Genomic DNA, 21,693 nt, shown 5'->3' with positions numbered 1-21,693 from the left:
ATGGTTGCACTGACCCCGTAATTTTCCTGTACTCTAATAGCCGGCTGCGAAGTCTGTCGATAAAGAAGGATAATGTCTAGTGACGGTTAATGCTCAAGACTTTGCTTTGCTTTGCTAGGGACGAATTCTATGACAGGTTCGAAAGGATTTATGGGGTGCGCACGACTTGAAAATTCAAGACTCTAGCTGCCAGATCGATCCTGTTTAACGGTCAATACTTTTTGGAAGTCACAATATACAGTCTTTTCTTAGCGACTTTGACCAGTATCTCGTCGTAAGATCCACGCAGATCCACTCCACGTTGCAGTGGAGTACATCAGAAAGCTTGATCAACGAATCGCAGAACAGCATGACGAAATGGAATAAGACGTAAGTAGGCTGTGGAGGATCCACCATGGCGCCAACAACTACGAGGGAAGTGATAGGCACGACGTGGGGAAGACAATCACCCTTATCCTGCGAGTCACGTGACTCAATACGACAATTGTCACTCGCCGTGACTCGCCACGGCGAGTCGAATTGAGTGCTGTCACCTAGGTGACAACCGTGTCACCTAGGTAACAACCCCGTGCCACCTAAGTGACAAACCGTGCAACCTAGGTGACAAAGTGAGTCATCTAGGTGACAAAGTGAGTCACCTAGGTGACAAAGTGAGTCACCTAGGTGACAATTGTCACCTCATTCGCGATGACTCCAAATTAGTTACGTCACTCGCCTCGCAGAATAAGGGTGAGTGTAACAGCTTGTTTGATGTCGAATGCCAGAAAATGACAGATGAGAAGAACCAGGCCAAGAGTCGCATGCTCACTGCGGATCACGTCAGAACAGAGAAACATGTAAGCTTTCTGCGTAGTACGTAACCAGCTGAACCAGTCCCGAAGGTTGCCAACTGGCATAAACGCAAATTCTACAGAACGTTAATGCTCCCGGTAACCCTTAACGGACAAGAATCATGCACTGAAGGAAGATGATCAATGCTTGGGGCTTCTGAGTGTAAAATTCTGTAATTGGTGAAAACGCTGTGGATCGCGTGTAAATAACAGTCTGTATCCCGGTTTGTGCTCTTGATGTCTGCACCGTAAAGTGCTTGAGGCTTGCCATTGCCGATTTCGAGCACTACAGCGAGTGAAGTCTGACAATTGTACGGCGCAAAACAAATAAGAAATTTACGGCAAACTGAAAGATAATCGAATCGCCACTAGACATGTAACAAGTTTTAATTCAACCGATCAATCTGCGTATATTTTACACGAAAATTGATTTGATTCCAAAGTTGATCAGCAATATTGCCGGGTAAACAAAATTTCCCTGATTGAATTTCGAAATTCCCTGATATTCCCTGATTTCCCTGATCCAAAAATGAATTCCCTGATATTCCCTGATTTTCCAGGTTTTTCCAGGAAATCGACACCCTGAAATCAAATGATTTCTTATTTTAGTTTTGAAATAATCTCAAGAGATGTTCAAACGGGTTCAAAGCTGGACTAAGTGCTGATGTTTTGATAATGCTAAGACAATTGTATTTATGGTACCGACCGCTTACAATGTATATTTAGATTGTTTAAATTCATCATCCCGGTACGATATGAATGTACCACACAACTATAAGTTTACTTTAATATATTATCACAGAATAGAAGTGGAAGTGAAAATCCAAACACGTACATGCTACTTTCTTCAGATACTAGCGAACCTGGCGGTAGCGAGTCACTTTTATCCATGAAAACACACGAACGTATACGAATGCACACAAAAACATGTGAAAGCTGCTATGCGATTGGCAGCGAGCGTTCTGCTTATATTGCTGTTATTCGCTTCTATACGAAACCTTCCCAAAAGAAAAACAAAAAAGACTTTGTTACCAGTTTGATCGCCGAATCGTTCGGACTTCCACTTCTGTTCTGTGATGTTATTCTTGTTGACTTTTTCGGTGAGAAAAAGTTTATTTCAGTTTCGCTTAAGGTTGTTCAGATAATCGAATTTACACTTAGTTCTATCCAAAAATATATAAACTTGTTACCTCAGAGCTTTTCATAAAATTTATAGCGGTCGAATCCATTGAATCTAAATTTGTTTGTGTAAAAAGCCAAAGCCATGGATTTATACCGCCTTTAGACATTACCCTTCTTTATCGACAGACTTCGCAGCCGGCTGTTAGAATACAGGAATATTACGGGGCCAGTGCAACGATCCTACTGACTCTAACTAGCAAGCCCCGCCAAGACGAGATGGCTTGTTAGACCAGCATCGTACCTCGAAGCTAACTAGGCGATGCTAACTGGTTTGTGTATGTGACATAAAATTGGTTTGTGTGTGCGACGCCTATGCTTGTATATGCATATGTACATGCGTGTATACATATATACGTAAATATAATGACAAATATATTTTGTTCTTGTCGAACTGAGTCGAATCCAGCTTTTTACGAGCCATAATGGCGGACGTGTTCGTAATATTTGAACAGCATTTTTGACATTTCCCCAATACATCGCACGTTTTCTTTCCGCGGTAAAACTAAAGGAATGTAGGGAAAGGAAACGTGCGATGTATTGAGGAAATGTCAAAAATGCTGTTCAAATATTACGAACCTGTCCGCCATTATGGCTCGTAAAAAGCTGGATAACAGTCGCCATTATGCCTCGAAGAAGCTGGATACATAAATGCATATCCAGCTTTTTACATGCCATAATGGCGGACGGCGTTCGTAATATTTGGATAGCATTTTGGACATTTCCTAAATACATCGCACGTTTTCTTTCCGCACGTTCCTTTAGTTTTAACGTGAACGTGCCGAAAGAAAACGTGCGATGTAATTACGAAATGTCAAAAATGCTGTCCAAATATTACGAACACACTAACACAGATTATACGGTTCGCCATTACGGCTCGTAAAAAGCTGGATAAAATTATTGAAAAATATTCTTCTTTACGAAGAAAATGCTCACTTATGTTAAACAAATAATTCAGATTTTCAGGTTTATATTCCTAGCGATAGGATGCTTCTTGAAAACTGCTATCCAAAATAACAGCATACCCTGTGAAAAAAAATATCAATCAATCCGGCAAGAGCACAACTCACGTGACTTGTGTTCTATTGTGATAATAGAAACGATATTTAGATAAAATCATGCATTTTCCATTTTGGACTTATGGCCAACATTTTGCATCAAATACTCCTATGTGCGAAGTAAAACTGAAATATTTAGACGAGTTGAGGAATTTCGTTTAGACGAGATTTTGAATGACAAGTGCACTCAAAACAAGAAGTCGTCAAAGTTCTTACTTATTGGTAGAGTTTTCAAAGGTATGTAATCATGCTATCTCTTTCTCATGTAGGAGTGAAGAGAGCATCCTTCAACTAGTTCACCGGCAATTAGAATTTCCATTGAATAAAGCGTTAGCCGTCACTCGGACCGAAACGTCAGAAAAAACGGTTACACTGCAATCATATGCATTTGACGTTCGTTTCAAACCCCTGAGAGTTTTAGACCAGAGCATAGATGCCAGGTTTTGCTCGAACGATTGTTCGAACTTCCACTTCTGTTCTGTGGTCTCAGCCTGATGGATCGTGTTACGTCGTTAAACCACAGAGAACAGACATCCATTCAGGAACAAATTTTTCGGGAATTCTTGGATAAAATTTTAAATTAAAATCACCTAATATGCTAGCGTCACCACCACTATAGTTTCCCAACTAAATGATTCTTTTGATTTGCACACTGACAACCTTTGGCTCCTCTGGCGCTAGTATATATGGACTGTAACCGTTATGCTAGCGCCAGAAGCTAGCTGTTGTGAGTTTAGTGTAGAATTTTATGCACTTTTAGCGACATCATCACTATAGTTTCCCAACTAATTTGACATAAGTTTTATCCAAGTGGGGACCTTTCGCTTGGATGTCTGTTCTCTGTGGTTAAACGACTTGGGAGTAACAATGAACAGCAAGCTTTGTTTTAACGAGCACATCACTGCGACAACCTCCAAAGCATTCGCCGTGCTCGGGTTTATCCGTCGTAACGCCCGTGAATTCCACGACATGTACGCCCTGAAGACACTGTACTGCTCACTTGTGAGGAGCATTCTCGAATACGCTGTACAAGTCTGGACACCTTATCATGCAAGCCAGATCGCTCGTATTGAAAGGGTTCAACCACAGAGAACAGACATCCACAGAGAACAGACATCCATTCAGGAACAAATTTTTCGGAAATTCTTGGATAAAATTTCAAATTAAAATCACCCAATATGCTAGCGACACCACCATTATAGTTTCCCAACTAAATGATTCATTTGATTTGCACACTGACAACCTTTGGCTCCTCTGGCGCTAGTACATCTGGACTATATGCGTTATGCTAGCGCCAGAAGCTAGCTGTTGTGAGTTTAGTGTAAAATTTCATGCGCCTTTAGCGACACCATCACTATAGATTCCCAACTAATTTGACATAAGTTTTATCCAAGTGGGGACCTTTCGTTTGGATGTCTGTTCTCTGTGAGACATCCATTCAGGAACAATTTTTTCGCGAATTCTTGGATAAAATTTCAAATTAAAATCACCTAATATGCTAGCGACACCACCACTATAGTTTCCCAACTAAATGATTTTTTTGATTTGCACACTGACAACCTTTGGCTTTTCTGGCGCTAGTATATATGGACTATATGCGTTATGCTAGCGCCAGAAGCTAGCTGTTGTGAGTTTAGTGTTGAATTTTAGGCGCCTTTAGCGACACCATCACTATAGTTTCCCAACTAATTTGACATAAGTTTTATCCAAGTGGGGACCTTTCGCTTGGATGTCTGTTCTCTGTGGTTCAACGCTGTTTCGTTCGTTTTGCGCTTCGACGACTGCCCTGGAATGAACCACAGAGATTGCCGCCTTACGAACAGCGATGCCTACTGATAAGGCTGGAGCTTTTGCACCAGCGACGCGTATACCTGCAAAGAATGTTTGCCTTTGATATATTGACCAACCGGATTGACTGCCCAGACCTTCTTCGACTGGCAAACTTTTTCGTTCCAGCGCGTCGCTCTCGCCAACGTTTGTTATTCCTAACTGTTAGATACAGAACAGTGTTTGGTCTAAACTAAACCATGCGCTGGAGAAGTGTTTTAGTCTGCTGATAATTTAGATGTGTTTGATTTTCATGTTAGTAGACATCGTTTTAAAAGTAGTGTAAGAAAATTAATTTAGATATATGTTTCAGTCTGAACAGTATTCACTGAAGATGCAGTAAATAAATAAAATAAAATAAAATAACTTGACCTCGAGGTATGGCTCTACCAGCCGCCGCATGTTCGAATCTGGACTAAAAGAGGTTTTTTTTTTTTTTTTTTAATTAACCCTCCGCTCACCCCCACACCAAAAAGCTCACACAGAGAGCCCCCTGGTAATGGACACATTCAATTTAAAATAACAAAGTATAAAATAATAATAAGTGAGAAAAAGGAGTAGATTTTAATTACAACTAATTCTAATAATCAATGAGCACCCAGTGGAATTAAATTTCCTTTTAAGGGGCTCTAAATTACAGAAAACAACTAAGCTACTGGTTTAACAAAAAACAAAAATTGATATCCGGCTATCTTAATGTTAATTCTATTCTACGTGGGTTAGGTTGATGCGCTTAAATTATATAATTACTTATGTTTAACTTGAACAATTGCTTTAATTTGTATTTGAAAAGATCGATGTTGGTGATCTGTTTGATTTCATCAGGTAGAGTGTTATAAATTGAAGGGCCAAAAAACGAAATGCACGTCTGGCCAAGATTCGTGGTTGCTCTATTACGCTGTATAAAGTTTGCTCGTCGGGTATTTTGAAGTCTGTTGCCAACATTTAGAGACATATTATGATGGTAGTTTGGTTGGTGAAGGACCTTGTGGATATGAATAACCGTCTGCATATCACGTAACGCTAGGACAGGTAAGATGGTATGGTTATCATTCGAGTACAGTTGAATAGTTGAGTAAAGCATCGGCAGTTGAAATATGGTTTTCAAACATCTGTTTTGCACGACTTGTATTTTTTTAAGTTGTGATTTGCTGGCGTGACCCCATGCTAATGCTAGGTATTGGATTTGGGAATGAATGCAACCGTAGTAAAACAATAACAGTGTTTTTCTTGGAACGAAATAACTCACTTTCCTCATGGCTCCGGATAAAGTTGAGATTTTCTGCTGTAGATGTTTGATTTGCCGATCCCAAGATAACGTTGAGTCAAGGTAAATACCCAGATATTTAAAGTCATCAACTTTTTCTATCACAGTTTCATTGATACAGAGGCTTAAGTGATTAGTTATTTTTTTCCTAGGTGAATGGAATACCATATATTTTGTTTTTGTCAGGTTAAGTGAAAGTAAATTTGCATCAAATTAGTGTGACAGAACTTGCAGATCATCTTTCATTGACGATAATACACTGCCAATGTCAGCACAGGGGTAAAACAGTGTCGTATCATCCGCGAATAACCTTGGTATCCCATTTAATTTTAAATTCCCAATGTCATTGATATAAATTAAAAATAACAATGGACCAATGTTGCTACCTTGAGGTACACCAACTTCTATTTTTTGCAATGAGCTACGTGCATCGCCGATCGTCACAAATTGCATTCTATTTGTTAAGTAACTGCGAATGATATTATTTGCAACTCCTCTGATTCCGTATAACTCTAGTTTTTGCATTAGAATCTTATGATTTAGCGTATCAAACGCTTTTTTAAGATCGAGGAATAATCCCCCGACAAGTTTTTTTGATTCGATTTCTTTGATTATGCAGTCTACTAGCTCTGTGACAGCTATCATAGTCCCACACTGTTGTCTAAAACCGTACTGAAATTTATAGAGCACGTTGTGAGTTTTGAAAAAATCTAGAAGTCGTGCGATGAGTAATTTTTCTAGAATCTTGTTAAAAACCGACAGTGTAGATATTGGACGATAGTTACATGCGTCGAAGGGGTTCCCAGTTTTGAAGATTGGCACTACTCTAGCTGTTTTTAGGCAGTTGGGGTATTCTCCAGTTTCAATGATCTTATTAAAGGCTTGACTTAAAATGGATGCAAATGCTCCGGGATTGCTTTTAATTGTTCTTGCGGTTACGTTATCCGGTCCACAGCTCTTATTTGTATCTAATTCTTTGATTAGAGAAACAACTTCGTTTAAGCTAGATGGACGAAGAAAAATTGTATTGGCTACACATCTGACATTACTAACAGGGCTAGCATTCGTTGGATTTACTATGTTGCGTGCAAGATTTGCACCAACACTCGAAAAATATTTGTTGAAAATGTCGCAAACTTGTTGCCTATCGGAAACTTTATTTCCATTTTCAGTTAGGTTTATTTCTTGCTTCCCTTTTGACCGCCCAAAAATTATGTTGATGTTTTTCCACACTTTAGAGTGACAAGTGGTACTCAGAAGTGTTTCATAATAAGATTTCTTATTCTGTTTTTTCGTTATTTCTACTTTCTTAGTCACGTGATTAAGCATCGTTTGGAGGTTTGCATCATGAGGATTCCTTTTAACCTTTTTCAGGTATTTAGTTTTTATTTTCATTAATCTCCACAGATCAAAAGTCATCCACGGGCAATACTCATTTTTAGCACGAATCTGTATGTTAAATATTTTTGTGCATGAGGTAAGCAGCTGGTTGTATTTCCCGATGATTTCAGAAAAACAAGTTTCAACATCATCCACAGACGCAATATTGTTTATATATTCGTTGAACATTGTAGAAAGTCTCAAATTGTCCACAACTTTTTTAGTAAGAACTTGCTTTTGTTTTTTGCCGGTAAGACATATTGTGGTCAAAATTTGCGAATGGTCACTTAAATTGGTAGCAATTGTATCGTTACGTAGGCGAAAAGCGTCACTTATTTTACACACAACATGATCCAGGATATTGTTGCTCGCTGGCCGAGTTGGGTTTGAGTTGGAGCATATAAAGCCATATGATTCAAGTAAATTCTTATATTTAACCACGACGTTATTGTTGGAAACGTTTACCGGAACGTTCACGTCCCCCACAATGTAGCAAGGTGTATTTTTATTAGAGTTATGCAACCATTCCTCCAAAATGTCATGATATCTGTGAAAATCAAAAGAAGGGGGCCGATAGACACCAATAACGTCAAAACTAGTCCCATCGACAGTTAGTTCAACGTGGATGGAGTGTAATCCGTCAGAACTTTGGCTGTTTTTGACGTTATAATCTAATTTGTTGTTAACGTATAACGCCAACCCTCCGTGGGACGTTTCCCTGCACGAGAATACAGAATAGTAACCGGGAATTTGGAAAATTGAGGTACTATCTGCCTTTATCCATGTTTCACCGATTACAATGACATCAATTGTTGTCTTACAATCATTCAGGAAATATAGAATACTATCGAATTTTTCTAGGACATTCATACCACGAATGTTCCATTGAAGGATCCGTAAGCTTCTACCATTAACATCTCGATATTGAATTTTCAAATCGTCGATGCATTCATGAGTGTAGTTTTGTATTTGTGGATTAGTCATTTTTTAATATATATTAAACAAAATTCATAGCTTTAAAATCATCTTATTTTTTATTGTTTTTGTTTATGGCATTACTTTTGCTTTTAGGAGAGGGAGACGAAACCGAGAAATTCATTAATCGTGCCATATAATTTCCCAAGTCCATTCTATTTCTTATGATCTCGGGTTTGGCGCTATCATCCTTTTTCGCAAAAACAACCCCACCTCTGCCAGACCAAATATATTTTATTTTGAGTTTTTCTTGAGATTGTCGCAGTTCTTTTATAATCTCTAACGAAAGCGGTGTTAACTCGTCGCGAATCGAGACAATAGTAGCATTCCCATTGGATAAAAGTGAAGGGTCAATCGATGTTGAAAGCAACTGTCCCAATAACTTTTTTTTACTGAATACCTCTTCTTTAGCCTCCGCGTTCTTTAAAATTACTCTAATCGGGACTAGACTGCTAGATTTGTTGCTGGCATAAATTCTGTTAGATGATAATACTGAGTCAGCACCTACCGACACTCCAAGAGAAGCAAAAGTTTTCTGTACAAGATCAGATATATTTTCATTGGGCCTAGCTGGGACACCAAATAACATTATGTTGTTGGAAGTAGCCGATTGATTCGATCTATCAACGTTAGATTCGAGTTTGTGGACAATTTCAGTGAGAGCGACATTGTATTTTTTCAACGCATCTACCTCGTGTTTTAGCAACTGGTTTTCGGCCCGAAGTTCTGTGAAATCTGAAACGATTTCATCGAACTTCGAGGATAAAAATTCTTGAGATGTTTCAATTGCGGATGTGATGAGCTTTACTTCTCTTCTGATACCTTCCATTTCACAAGCTACAACGTTTTTCAGTTCAGCAGCAATTGCCGAAACCATCGATTTATTGTTATGTTTCATCTCAATAATTCGTTGGTACGTGGCTGAACAACCCGATGTGCAGAAATAGGCAGATTCTTTCAAACGCCTAACTGCATTGCCGATTATATTCCGGCATTTGAAATGCGCACTAGAAAAGCAATATAAGCATGTAATAACTTTATTGGCGTCAACCTCTTTTTTTTACACTCTACGCAAAAAATTTCGTCTTCAGTCAACATCATCGAAACGAAAAAGAGAAACAAAATAAAAGCAAACACCAGCCAGTAGCTATTAAATAAAATAAAATCTATCAATGAGTCGATTCGTATGGCAGTATAGTATTTGCGTGCGGTCTAACAGATGAGTGCGGTAGCACAAAGCAGATGTGGTAAGAATGCTTTTTGTACGGTGTGGTCTATCAGCTGGGAACAAATTACCATTTCAAATTGCAGCAGAGATGCGTGTGTAGAAAAAACCTACCTTGTACTTTAAACCTGTGTAGTTTAACTTACAGATCCTCGTGCTATCATACCATGGAGGCCGCAATTCGCAGCTACTGTATTGCTGTAAAAATCAAAACATACGTTCCTTCCACTGTCGTCGATTTGTTCTATCTGGGACTAAACAGATTACAACCGATCTATTGGATGTATAGCCGCATGCAACTAGAAGTCCTCTCAGAGAGTGCAAAAACATAGACGAGTATTCTATAACACAGCGCTGCGTGTGCAGAGTAACAGAAAATCGAGCACGCAAATTATTTATAGCAAACTTAGCTTAGACCGTATCAACAATGACAGTAGGCGAATTGCATCCGAACTATTGGATGTATAGCCGTATACAATCGGCAGAACTTGTCATGAGATACAGACACTACATATGCTTACGTAAATACAAGCGTGCGAAGTAATGCTACTAGAGTACATTAGTATACTCATTCACACTACTCGAACCAAAGCTGTGTTTCTCACACTAACGTACGAAATTGTGACGTAAAAGTGCTATTTTGCATTAAATCGTTTCGGTATCTTCGGCGCACTTATTGCTTGGAAGATAACGAAAAAGTGCGCCGAAGATACCGAAACGATTTAATGCAAAATAGCACTTTTACGAGCGATATCGCACTTTGGATGGTAAAAATTTCCTTGCAATTGACAATATATCTTCTGTTTTCAGAAACGTGCCACTCGACCCACAAATGCTGATATGAGTGTACCGTCGTTTTAGGTAATTCGCGTTGACGAACGTAAGCTGCTCCACCTCCTGGTTAGAGCACAGAGAACAGACATCCAAGCGAAAGGTCCCCACTTGGATAAAACTTATGTCAAATTAGTTGGGAAACTATAGTGATGATGTCGCTAAAGGTGCATAAAATTCTACACTAAACTCACAACAGCTAGCTTCTGGCGCTAGCATAACGGTTACAGTCCATATATACTAGCGCCAGAGGAGCCAAAGGTTGTCAGTGTGCAAATCAAAAGAATCATTTAGTTGGGAAACTATAGTAGTGGTGACGCTAGCATATTAGGTGATTTTAATTTAAAATTTTATCCAAGAATTCCCGAAAAATTTGTTCCTAAATGGATGTCTGTTCTCTGTGGTTAGAGGACGTGCAATTAGCGCACGAGTTCTGAAACATAAATAGTTTATGGAGTACTTTAAATTTCAGGAACATTAGTAGAGCCAGAGATCACGGCAACTAAAATAATTGATGGCTCATAAATTTATGCATGCACAAATATCTGTGTTGCGGCACAAAGCCGCAATATGACCGCGTTGACCTTCACATCTAGCAGAACAACAATCAGTGTACTCGGTCGAATATGAGACAAAGCGCTATTGTTGTTCTGGCTAGATGTAGGAACAATAAGCTATTATCAAACGATGTACCTATAAATAGGGTAATAAACGTGAGTCTTGTAGTTCAGTCCGTTCGCAGCCACCGCCGCTGGCGGTGGTGTGCATATCGCAATACTTGTTCGTCACATATTGCATAATATCACAGTCCCGTTGGTAACCGGCCCCCCTACGACGATCACGGAACATAGGTGCCGTGACCAGGATTTGTCCTGGCACTGACAACGTTTTACCAACGGGACTTCAGTTTTATCGATCGTGCTATCGGTTCCCAGCAACACGTGATATTTCCGGTAATGGAATAGTGACTAGAACAGCAACAGTTTACTCACGGGACATCAAATCCGTCGACCGTGTTGCTGCATTGCTGCTAGAGTGTATTACATTTGGCATCCACGTAGTGGGACGATGCCGCTGAACCTTGCTGTGCTCGTCGTACCAGAGGAATTACGGCATATCGATAGTCGAAATAGGATTTCATTCACTATACTTCAGCTAGGCCGGTGTGGGTGACTTCGCAGCCGCTTAGCAACAAATCCCCGAGCGGAGCTATGCCGGTGTGGGCGAATCACAGCCGCTTAGTAAAATACATTCAGCTTCTGAATCCCCGGTTTTGGATTCAGCCAGTAGTAGGAGGGCTGTACAGCACCGAAGCTTGCAGCATCCGAGGGTGTATTCTTATCAGCAAGTGCTCAGTTGCGGATAGAAATTTCATCTGGGTCGTTCGCCAGAAGGAAGCTAACTCGCTGGCATTCTGTCGTTCATCCATTTCGTTTCATCGGTACATCGTAATGAGAATTCATGTGTGATAATCCCGCCACCAAGTGCCGATTTGTGTGGACACCAGATCCAGTTGTAACCTTCGGCCACTCTGCGCCAACTTGTGAGGACGCCAGGTCCAATCGTTATAATCCGGCCAATCAGCGCCAATTTGTGAGGACGCCAGGTCCAGTTGTAATAATCCGGCCACGCAGCGCCATTTTGTGAGGACGCCAGGTCCAGTTGTGATAACCCGGCCACCCAGCGCCAATTCGTTTTTGATGATCCAGCCACTCGGCTCCATGTGAGGACACCAGGTCCAGATTCGTTATTCAGACCACTCCGCGCCATTGTGTAGGGACACACGGTCCAGTTACGTTATACCGGCCACTCTGCGCCAGTTCAAGTGATAGACTGAGAGACTTCGACAACACCTCACGAGTTAAATTTTTGCCTTCCTGCTAAGCCCTAGAATCATTCTCGTTTTGTACATCGCAGTGTAAAACCTTCGGTTTTGGTGCGGGAGTATGTTGCGGCACAAAGCCGCAATATGACCGCGTTGACCTTCACATCTAGCAGAACAACAATCGGTGTACTCGGTCGAATATGAGACAAAGCGCTATTGTTGTTCTGGCTAGATGTAGGAACAATAAGCTATTATCAAACGATGTACCTATAAATAGGGTAATAAACGTGAGTCTTGTAGTTCAGTCCGTTCGCAACCATCCCTATCGCCCTATCGGTATGCCTATCGCGACACTATCGTCATTTATTGCATATTAATATCACAGTCCCGTTGGTAACCGGCCCCCTTACGACGATCACGGAACAATCTGTATTTTTGGAAGCTCTGCTTTTATGGCACAAATCGCGCAATTGGAAATTATGATGGAATCAGTGCTATAGTTACTATATATATAATTCGGCGGATAGAAAACCAGGCGAATTGGCAACTCTGATTTTTGAAATTAAATTTGAGATTATGGAGAAATGTGCAGGTTTTTAGGGAAAATAATCGCTAGTGGGTGTTGAAAACGACTAGTTCTATGAAAATAAAGTGTGTTTATTAACATTAGTCCCACAATTCGAATTTTGAAAAACTTTTGGCTCCGAACTATATATATAGTAACTATAATCAGTACTTTTCCGGATGTTCCGCAACATGTGATATGAGTGTAAATATGTAAAAAAAAGCTGAAAATAATATATGGTAGGTATCAAGCTGTTTACCTTTCTGTTAAAGCTTTCAGCGCACTTCCTGCACTTGAATCGCCAGAAGTCCATCTGAAAGGAACATTACTAATAAAATAGAACACATTAAGCTATTAAGATTATGATATGAAAAATATTATAAATTATCTTTAGTGGTCAATCTACATTGGAGCATTTCTAGTTCAACTAGCACTATTTTGATTGGAAATTCGCTGATGTTTTGGACATCACGCCAGCATTCATTTTACATTAAACTTAATTATTTACGTAGGACTACGTCTGACGGCAAGGTATGAGATAGGGTGTCATTCCAAAAAATCGAAAAATGTGTGCGTCACGAAAAAATGAGAGATTTTAAACGCTAATAGCTTAGCTGTTTCCAGACTGATTTTGAATATTTTTACGCCACTCGATCGGGAAATCTTCTACGCATCCACACGACTAATGAAACCTATTGATTTCACAGTATAGTACATACCTATTGATTTCAAAGTATAGAAATACTATACTACTACATAAATACTGTAGTACTGTAAATAATAAAACCTTAGCAAAGTAATGCCTAGGTGCTACATTCCGTTATCGAAACTTGACCTTCTGTTTTTATACGACAGACTTCGCAGCCAGCTGCTAGAGTGCAGGACAATTGCAGGGCCAGTTGCTACGATCCTGTTGAGTCTAACAGCCTCTCCCAGTCGGGATTCGAACATATGACCACTGGCTTATTAGACCAGCTGAGAGGCGAAAACATTATCCAACTGGAAATCCTCGCTTCGTGATTGATTGGAAGAGATGCCATCATAGTTTCAACGTGATTTTAGAAAAACAAAATCTGAGGGGTTGTGCACAAGACACGACCGCATAGGTGACGTAGGACTACGTAAGTCTCTTTGTAGTGATAGTAGTAGGATGTATCCATGTATGTAATAATACTATTCTTCATGTATACAACCTACATACGCAACGTTTATCAAAGTAGTAACATTGTATACGTTCAATCCCCAACCGATTTTGGAGTTATATCCATGAATTGATTGAATCTATTTTATTAAAACGAATCGAAGTCACACTAAACCAAACAGTAAATAAATTTTCAGGATCTGTATCTACGTTGAACAGTGCTTTTCCTCTGGTAATCGATAGACGGTACGCGCGAGTTTTCAAAAAGCTGAAAAAATTGCGCAAAACTTTTCTGCAGTTTGCAAAAGAAGAACACTGATAATAAAGCATATACAAGTTGCAGACGTTTTGGAAGTGGCAGAAAATGTCACCCGTGACCAGAAAACTTATTCCCGCCATTTGTTCGTCGTCCGCAACGGCGAAAAGTTCAACTTTTCTTTCGTTGCCTGTGTTATTATGGTATTAACTGGACAAGAAAATATAATAAACTCTTCAATCGTTGTGTGATCCTTAAAAGGACCGATTGTTTAATTATCATTACTCTAGCTTGCACTAACGCACCTAACGTAATTCTCTTTTCGGTAAATTAAAGTACCAATAACCGCTAACCAGGCACGGCTTGTTGCAACGGACCAGCCAGAAAGCCTCAGCAGCTATGCGATCGACGAAGCCGTTCGTGTACGGTCATGAGTCACGATGAAATACCAGTCCAGGTGGCCAACTGCAAGTGACGTGGCATAATTCCATTGGCGGAACTAGGGGGGGGCTAGGGGGGGCTAAGCCCCCCCTAGGAGAGATTTAGCCCCCCCTAGAAAAATTGACTTGGCTGTCCAATAAAATGGTCGAAAAAAAATTCTGGGGCTATAGCCCCCCCTAGAAATGAGCGCTAGTTCCGCCAATGCATAATTCTGGTCGTTTTGTTGTCACGAGCAGCATATTTCCTGCCAATTTCAGAACTTTAGCAGCCAGATATTATATCACGGCGGCAAGACGAGTGCTCCAGTTCCAGCATACTTTCCTTTCCTCAGCACGATGAACACAACGAACTGACGACGATGTGCACCGTTTCCGCAAGGCAAACAACGTTTCAAACACAACCTTTAAAATTATGCCACGGACGTGACTCGAAAGCTGCCTGTTCGATGTGTCGCAAGCTAGCTGCTTGCCGATGTGTCGCCAATAAAAGCCGCTGACCGACTGACGGTGATGATGCGCAGTAAAAGGTATAGCAGCAAAAACCACATCGTTCACTGGCGGATGAGTCGATGGATTCTTCGGTTTGTTGGTGTCTCGCTTGGTGAATTTGGATGTCTTCGTTGCCTTATACGGGGAAGCAGCAACACCTGAAGCTCAACAATTTTCGATCGGGTGCTATAGGGCGTAAATAAGGAAGCTTAACCCGTAGCTCATATCGTATATATTTCTGTCATCCGTGCTAGGGAATCACTGACACGGGAAGGCAAAAAAATAATTCAATTTTTCAATGACGCGCATTAAAAATCAATAGTTTTCTATATTTTCCAAATAGATTTTCCGATCAATTGGTGTAAATATCTTGGAAATCTATTGAAAATTGTCTGAATTATAAGCCGATGCGTGAAAACGCATTTCCACTTTGATGACGTCATTTCCAACAACCAATCACGAAGCGAAAATTCTGGTAAAACAGGTTGTGGGTTCGAATCCGGTTATAATCTCTGATTACAGCTTGGTTCGACCCATGCACCTTCCAGCATTGGACAAAAGATAGGAGTCACAACGACAACTTGTTAAGCATAGTTACCTATTACCCCCCCCCCCTTCCTTTCCACTCTTCCCCTTCATTCCCGAAAAAAAAATCCTTCTTCATTACTTTCCCTTACCGTCATTACTTTCCCGTACCCTTCCCTTATAGTTCAACATCAAGAATCCATACTTTTTTTCATTTGGGCCAATTCTTAGAAGATTTTCCAATCGATTGGTGTAAGAATATTGAAAATCGATCGGAAAACCACTAAGCTATTAGCGTACAAAACCTGACCAGTTTTCGAGAAAGATTTTTTGGAATTGCCCCCTATATCAGCTACCTTCCTGAAAGACGTAGTCCTACGTCAAAAAGTAACAAAATCTCCCCATCCCAACAGGTCGAAGATCCCTTACTAAGATCTTAACTTAAACCAATTTTATATCTCTGCTTGAGAAGTAGTGATCGACATCGGACCGGGTAAAGTCCGGAAAGTCCGGTCCGATACCCGGTCCGAAGTCCGATCGGAACGAAATTTTTGAGTCCGATTTTTTATCGGACCGGAACCGGAACGAAGCGTTCCGGAACCGAACCGGACCAGGTCTTCCGTTGAAAGTCCGGAAAAGTCCGGAGCACTTTTGATCGTAAAACTGGCCGCAGTGGAAACGATGACTAGGACTTGCTTTATATGTTTAAAACTAATTTCCTTTAACTTCCTCAGTATTGAGGAAAGACAATAATTTCGCTAGCAATAAAACACTTTCTGTTGAAGGCTCCAAAACAAGTCCAACGAATCGATTTATTTTTGAAAAACTAGCAAATATCTGTGGGTCTTAAAACCGAACGTTTCGCAGCATCAGTTCGTGCCTTATGATCCCTCAAAATTTGATTTCAAAGAACTAATTTTAAAAGTTATGTAATTATAGCACTTCATCTTCTCGGTAATGCCATAGGTAACCGATATTCACGGTTATGGTCCAATATAAAAGATAACTCAATAGTTTCATCGCATTTTTCAAAATTATCGTATAGGTTTGGGCCGAAGATTCTCAAATTTTCATGAAATTTTGCTTACGAGCATAGGATGTTAACTTTTTAATGAAAACAATATGATGTCCTATTTTCCCAGAAAACTCCACTAGAAATTTTTCGATTTTTTCGAACACAGCTCATTTCGAAAGTTTATAGTTTTAAAACCAAGCATTGCAGAACAATTTTTTTATGAAAATGCAATAAAATTTTCTCAGCGATCCGGGAAAAATATTAGAACAAGCTTTCCACATCATTTTCTATGACGGTGCAAAATTCTAAGGAAATGTTGGAAAGCCCATGTTCTAAGTCTTAAGAAATTTTGAAATATAGTGGACTCTCGGAAAAGTTAATCGTTTGGTGAATGAGTCGATTAACTTTTTCGAAATATTACCTTTTCTGAGTAGTCCTAAGAGTCATTGAAAATGATAAACACAAAAGCGAAAAATATATTCTCGGATGCAGGATACTTATTTTTAAGTATCTGGAAGTTGTAACGTAAAGAAATATGTAGCAAGATCTTTATGAAATAATGCTTCCCTACGATAAAACTGAACCTTGTCGTGGTGTATGACTTTGTGGGTATATGTCAAAATACTTTTGTGATTTCAAGTGGAACTCGGGGTAAAAATTTACCAAATGCGATTGTTCCGTTGTTCAGAAAGTGCTTTTATTCCGTTTAAGAATAAGGCCAGTATGGGGATCTCTGATAATTAATAGATGAATGTTTTTGGGATTCATCCCTATTTATCACAGCTGTCACAAATATCTCCGAAAAATGTCGGATTGGTTGGGTCGATCGGGGGCTTAGGGTTAGTAAGGGGATGTAAGCGGGATACCAGATCCTGTTGGATGCCGAAGGACCACTCTACAATGATTACGGGTATAATAATAGAAGTGCGTAGCTAGCAGATGGGAAAATTAGGTCAATTCGTGTCGTGCGTTCGAGTCTCGGCTGGGCGGTGCTGCTAGATAGTCAGTGGGATTTTTGCACTGGCCCTGTGGCTGACCTGTGCTCTGATGGTCGGCCGCGGGGTCTGTCGATAGGGAGGGGTTGAGTCTTAGAAAGACGTTTAAGCCCACAGCTTTACTGCACTAGCTCTTTGGTCTCGAGGGTTGGAAGGCGGGTGCGTCTCTATAAAGCTTTATAAGCTCTAAAACTTCTGTCGACTACCGCGAACGTCCGGGTTGTACTGCGCTCAATTTACTTTGTATCTTGGGACAGTGCATAAATGCTGGGAGAATGAAAGATTCAATTTGCCCGGATAAGTTGATAACCGCCAATGCTCCGAAATTTGTCTTTCCTATTAATTCATTTGTCGTTGTTTGTGTTAGAAAATAGAAAGCGGGCGCGCGGTTGATGACCGGTGTCAGGCGGGGCTGCCGAATCCTCCACTTCACTATACTACATTTTACAACTCAAGTATGACCGCAATTCAAGGTCAAGAATAAAAACCCGAATTAATCCACCTAGCGGCGTGACCTAGCCTTTCTACTGCCACAATAATCATTATTTAATTTCTCAGGAACATCTATAATTAACTTGACTATAATTTTAAATCCGTTCCGTATTCTTCAAAATCCTTATTTACCAGTAAAATTCACAACGTATTGCGTAGAATAATTATATTTTCTTTCCTTGGGTGCGTAAATACTTGTAAGCGTCATTTATGTTACTTAATTATTTAATTTTATAATCGGTCGGCCTTAACTTTCGGGCTTCAGAGCCACATGCGAAATTTGTTTTGAATTGACAATATGAAATATGTGTTCATAGCAGATTTTTTGGTATTTTGATATTAATACAATGCGTTCAAAAGTTAGCAGCTTTGAAAAACAAGAGTTCAGAAAAATTATAATTATACTTTACTTTTGAAGAAAAAGGATATCGACAACAAAATGATTAATCTCAAAATTTTACTATTAGTTTACTTGGCTTCAATTGTGTAATATATCTGAATCAGAAAAAATAACTGAATAGAGCATTAGGTATGAAAAGAGAGAACTTTTTCTTAGCTGGCGCTCCTTCAGGTAATTATTTTTGCATAAAATCAAAACTTAAGCTTCTTTTGAATGTACTTTCATAAAAAGATAGTCATTAGCTTGATCGCATCGTTTTTACAATGTTAGTGGGTTAGGAAAACAAGACGAGGTCGAAAAATAGTGCAAAAGCTGCGCCATAAACATGCTTGAGAATGGGAAATATGATCGATATGATTTCCAGTGCTTGTCATTTTTGATTTATTTATTAAAACAGAATACATGACATAAGACATCTGTCCTTTAAAATGTCACTAACGAAAACAAATCAAAGTACAAAGTTACTACCGTGCAACGTTTACTTCCTATTTTCTAAGCTCTAGTATCTATTGATTGAAAAGAGCATCTATTGATGCGCAAAATTTGTTTGAAATTTGTATAAATTTATTTGGAAAAATCAACTCACTAGTATTTTTAATCCTATACACCACTATATCTACATGCTTCAATTAACTGCTTTTCTTCGCTTTTTGCTTTTCTTGTACAATTGTGAGTAACAGCAAGTGAAGAAAATGACAATTGAAATCTGAAATCAAAGAAAAGAAAAAACTTTTCGATTGAATCCTACTATTTAATATTTATTTGCAACAGATACGTAGTACACCTACGACGTGCAGGCTTCATCAGTGTCCTATTTCAAAGCGTATACGTTTCTGTCGCGAATAAATATTAAATAGTGGAATTTATTCGGTAAAAGTTTTATCTTTTCCTTAAATTCAGAGTTCGTATTCCACTAAGAGGCTTCAAAAACTTCAGACAATTGGCATGTATCTCACTTCTCTTGAATTTCAATGCAAATTTAAACATTGCAAATTGCCATCACATACACACATACATATCCACATCCATACATACATACATACATACATACATACTTACATACATACATACACACTTACATACATACATACATACATACATACATACATACATACATACATACATACATACATACATACATACATACATACAATACATACATACATACATACATACATACATACATACATACATACATACATACATACATACATACATACATACATACATACATACATACATACATACATACATACATACATACATACATACATACATACATACATACATACATACATACATACATACATACATACATACATACATACATACATACATACATACATACATACATACATACATACATACATACATACATACATACATACATACATACATCACACACATTGAATACAATCAACATTTGATTGATATGTTTTGATTTCACACGTTTTAACGGTTTAATATACGGTGCTTAAGTGTTAAAGTTTGAATAACTTTTTAATGGACCGTCCGATTTTCAATAGCTTGGTTTCGTTTGATAGATCTCAACAGTAATTTTCAAATTAGCATAAGCATAAGCATAGGATACCGCCCGTGTGCTGCTACTCCGTTATTGACCAGGACCTATGAAAATTGCAAAATGATGGCTGGAAAGTGCATACTTGGGACAGCACGCTATTCCTCATTGTGCAACCTTATCAGGTCCCTGCATGCTGATCAATACCGACGCCGGCCACGTCCGAATGCGGGTCCTGGTGGGATGGGAAGGAATGTTAGTCCAATACTTGTTGCTACTAAAGACCAGGGAATCCTCTGTATCTTCACAAGTATTTCGGGAAAGGAATTGTTGTTAGTAGATGGGGGGAGTTATATGAGACTAACCTGACTGTTCAAAAATTTTCTGGTAAAGCCAGTAATTACGGAAATTAAGATACTCATATACAACCATAATTTGATAATTTATATCTAAAAATATAATGCACATGCGAGATTTAAAGTGACTCGAAAACCTCGTGACAAATTTGAATTTATTATACCTGAAAACAAAAATCAGGCATAATGAAACAAGCAAATATAGTTCCTAAGTTGATAAGCATTTCCTGCTATCAACGCTAATATGCAGAGATATAGCGCCCTACACGCTTGATCTCAACAGTAATTTTCAAATAATAATAAATTGTGTGAGGATTTGCAATGAATTAATGCTTATATTTAACAAAAATATGTTTTAAATACTATTTTTTCACATTTCTTTATGTAACTTTCAAACTACAAGCCCAATCGTCATGAAATTTGAAAGTTAAGGGTTTTCAAAGCTCCTCTTTCATATGCAATCAATTTTGTTCAAATCAGTTAAGGGAGTTATGAGATAATGAAGTCCCATATTTTTCGAATTTTTATACATAACTTTTGAACTAAAAGTCCGATCAAAATGAAATTCAATAGCGACCTATGGGACACCTAGACCTTTCATTTGACACTAAGAACATTAAAATCGGTCCAGCCATATTCGAGAAAAGTGAGTGAGATTGAAAGCGTTACATACACACACACACACACACACACACACACACACACACACACACACACACACACACACACACACACACACACACACACACACACACACACACACACACACACACACACACACACACACACACACACACACACACACACACACACACACACACACACACACACACACACACACACACACACACACACACACACACACACACACACACACACACACACACACACACACACACACACACACACACACACACACACACACACACACACACACACACACACACACACACACACACACACACACACACACACACACACACACACACACACACACACACACACACACACACACACACACACACACACACACACACACACACACACACACACACACACACACACACACACACACACACACACACACACACACACACACACAC

At 39.2% G+C, this 21,693-nt stretch overlaps 1 protein-coding gene across 1 annotated transcript in view; it reads right to left on the bottom strand.

The window, feature by feature from the left end:
• LOC128734200 (cyclin-dependent kinase-like 4) overlaps window positions 1-21,693 on the bottom strand; it is a 240,134-nt gene that overhangs the window by 159,896 nt on the left and 58,545 nt on the right. Inside the window, exon 2 of the mRNA XM_053828267.1 lies at window positions 13,222-13,290. Within this exon, the coding sequence (XP_053684242.1) occupies window positions 13,222-13,290 (69 nt within the window). The remainder of the gene's footprint in view (window positions 1-13,221; window positions 13,291-21,693) is intronic.

This window comes from Sabethes cyaneus, chromosome 1 (genome assembly GCF_943734655.1).
Source record: "Sabethes cyaneus chromosome 1, idSabCyanKW18_F2, whole genome shotgun sequence".
Classification (NCBI taxonomy): Eukaryota; Metazoa; Arthropoda; class Insecta; order Diptera; family Culicidae; genus Sabethes; species Sabethes cyaneus.
This window is presented reverse-complemented; position numbering and strand designations above follow the sequence as displayed.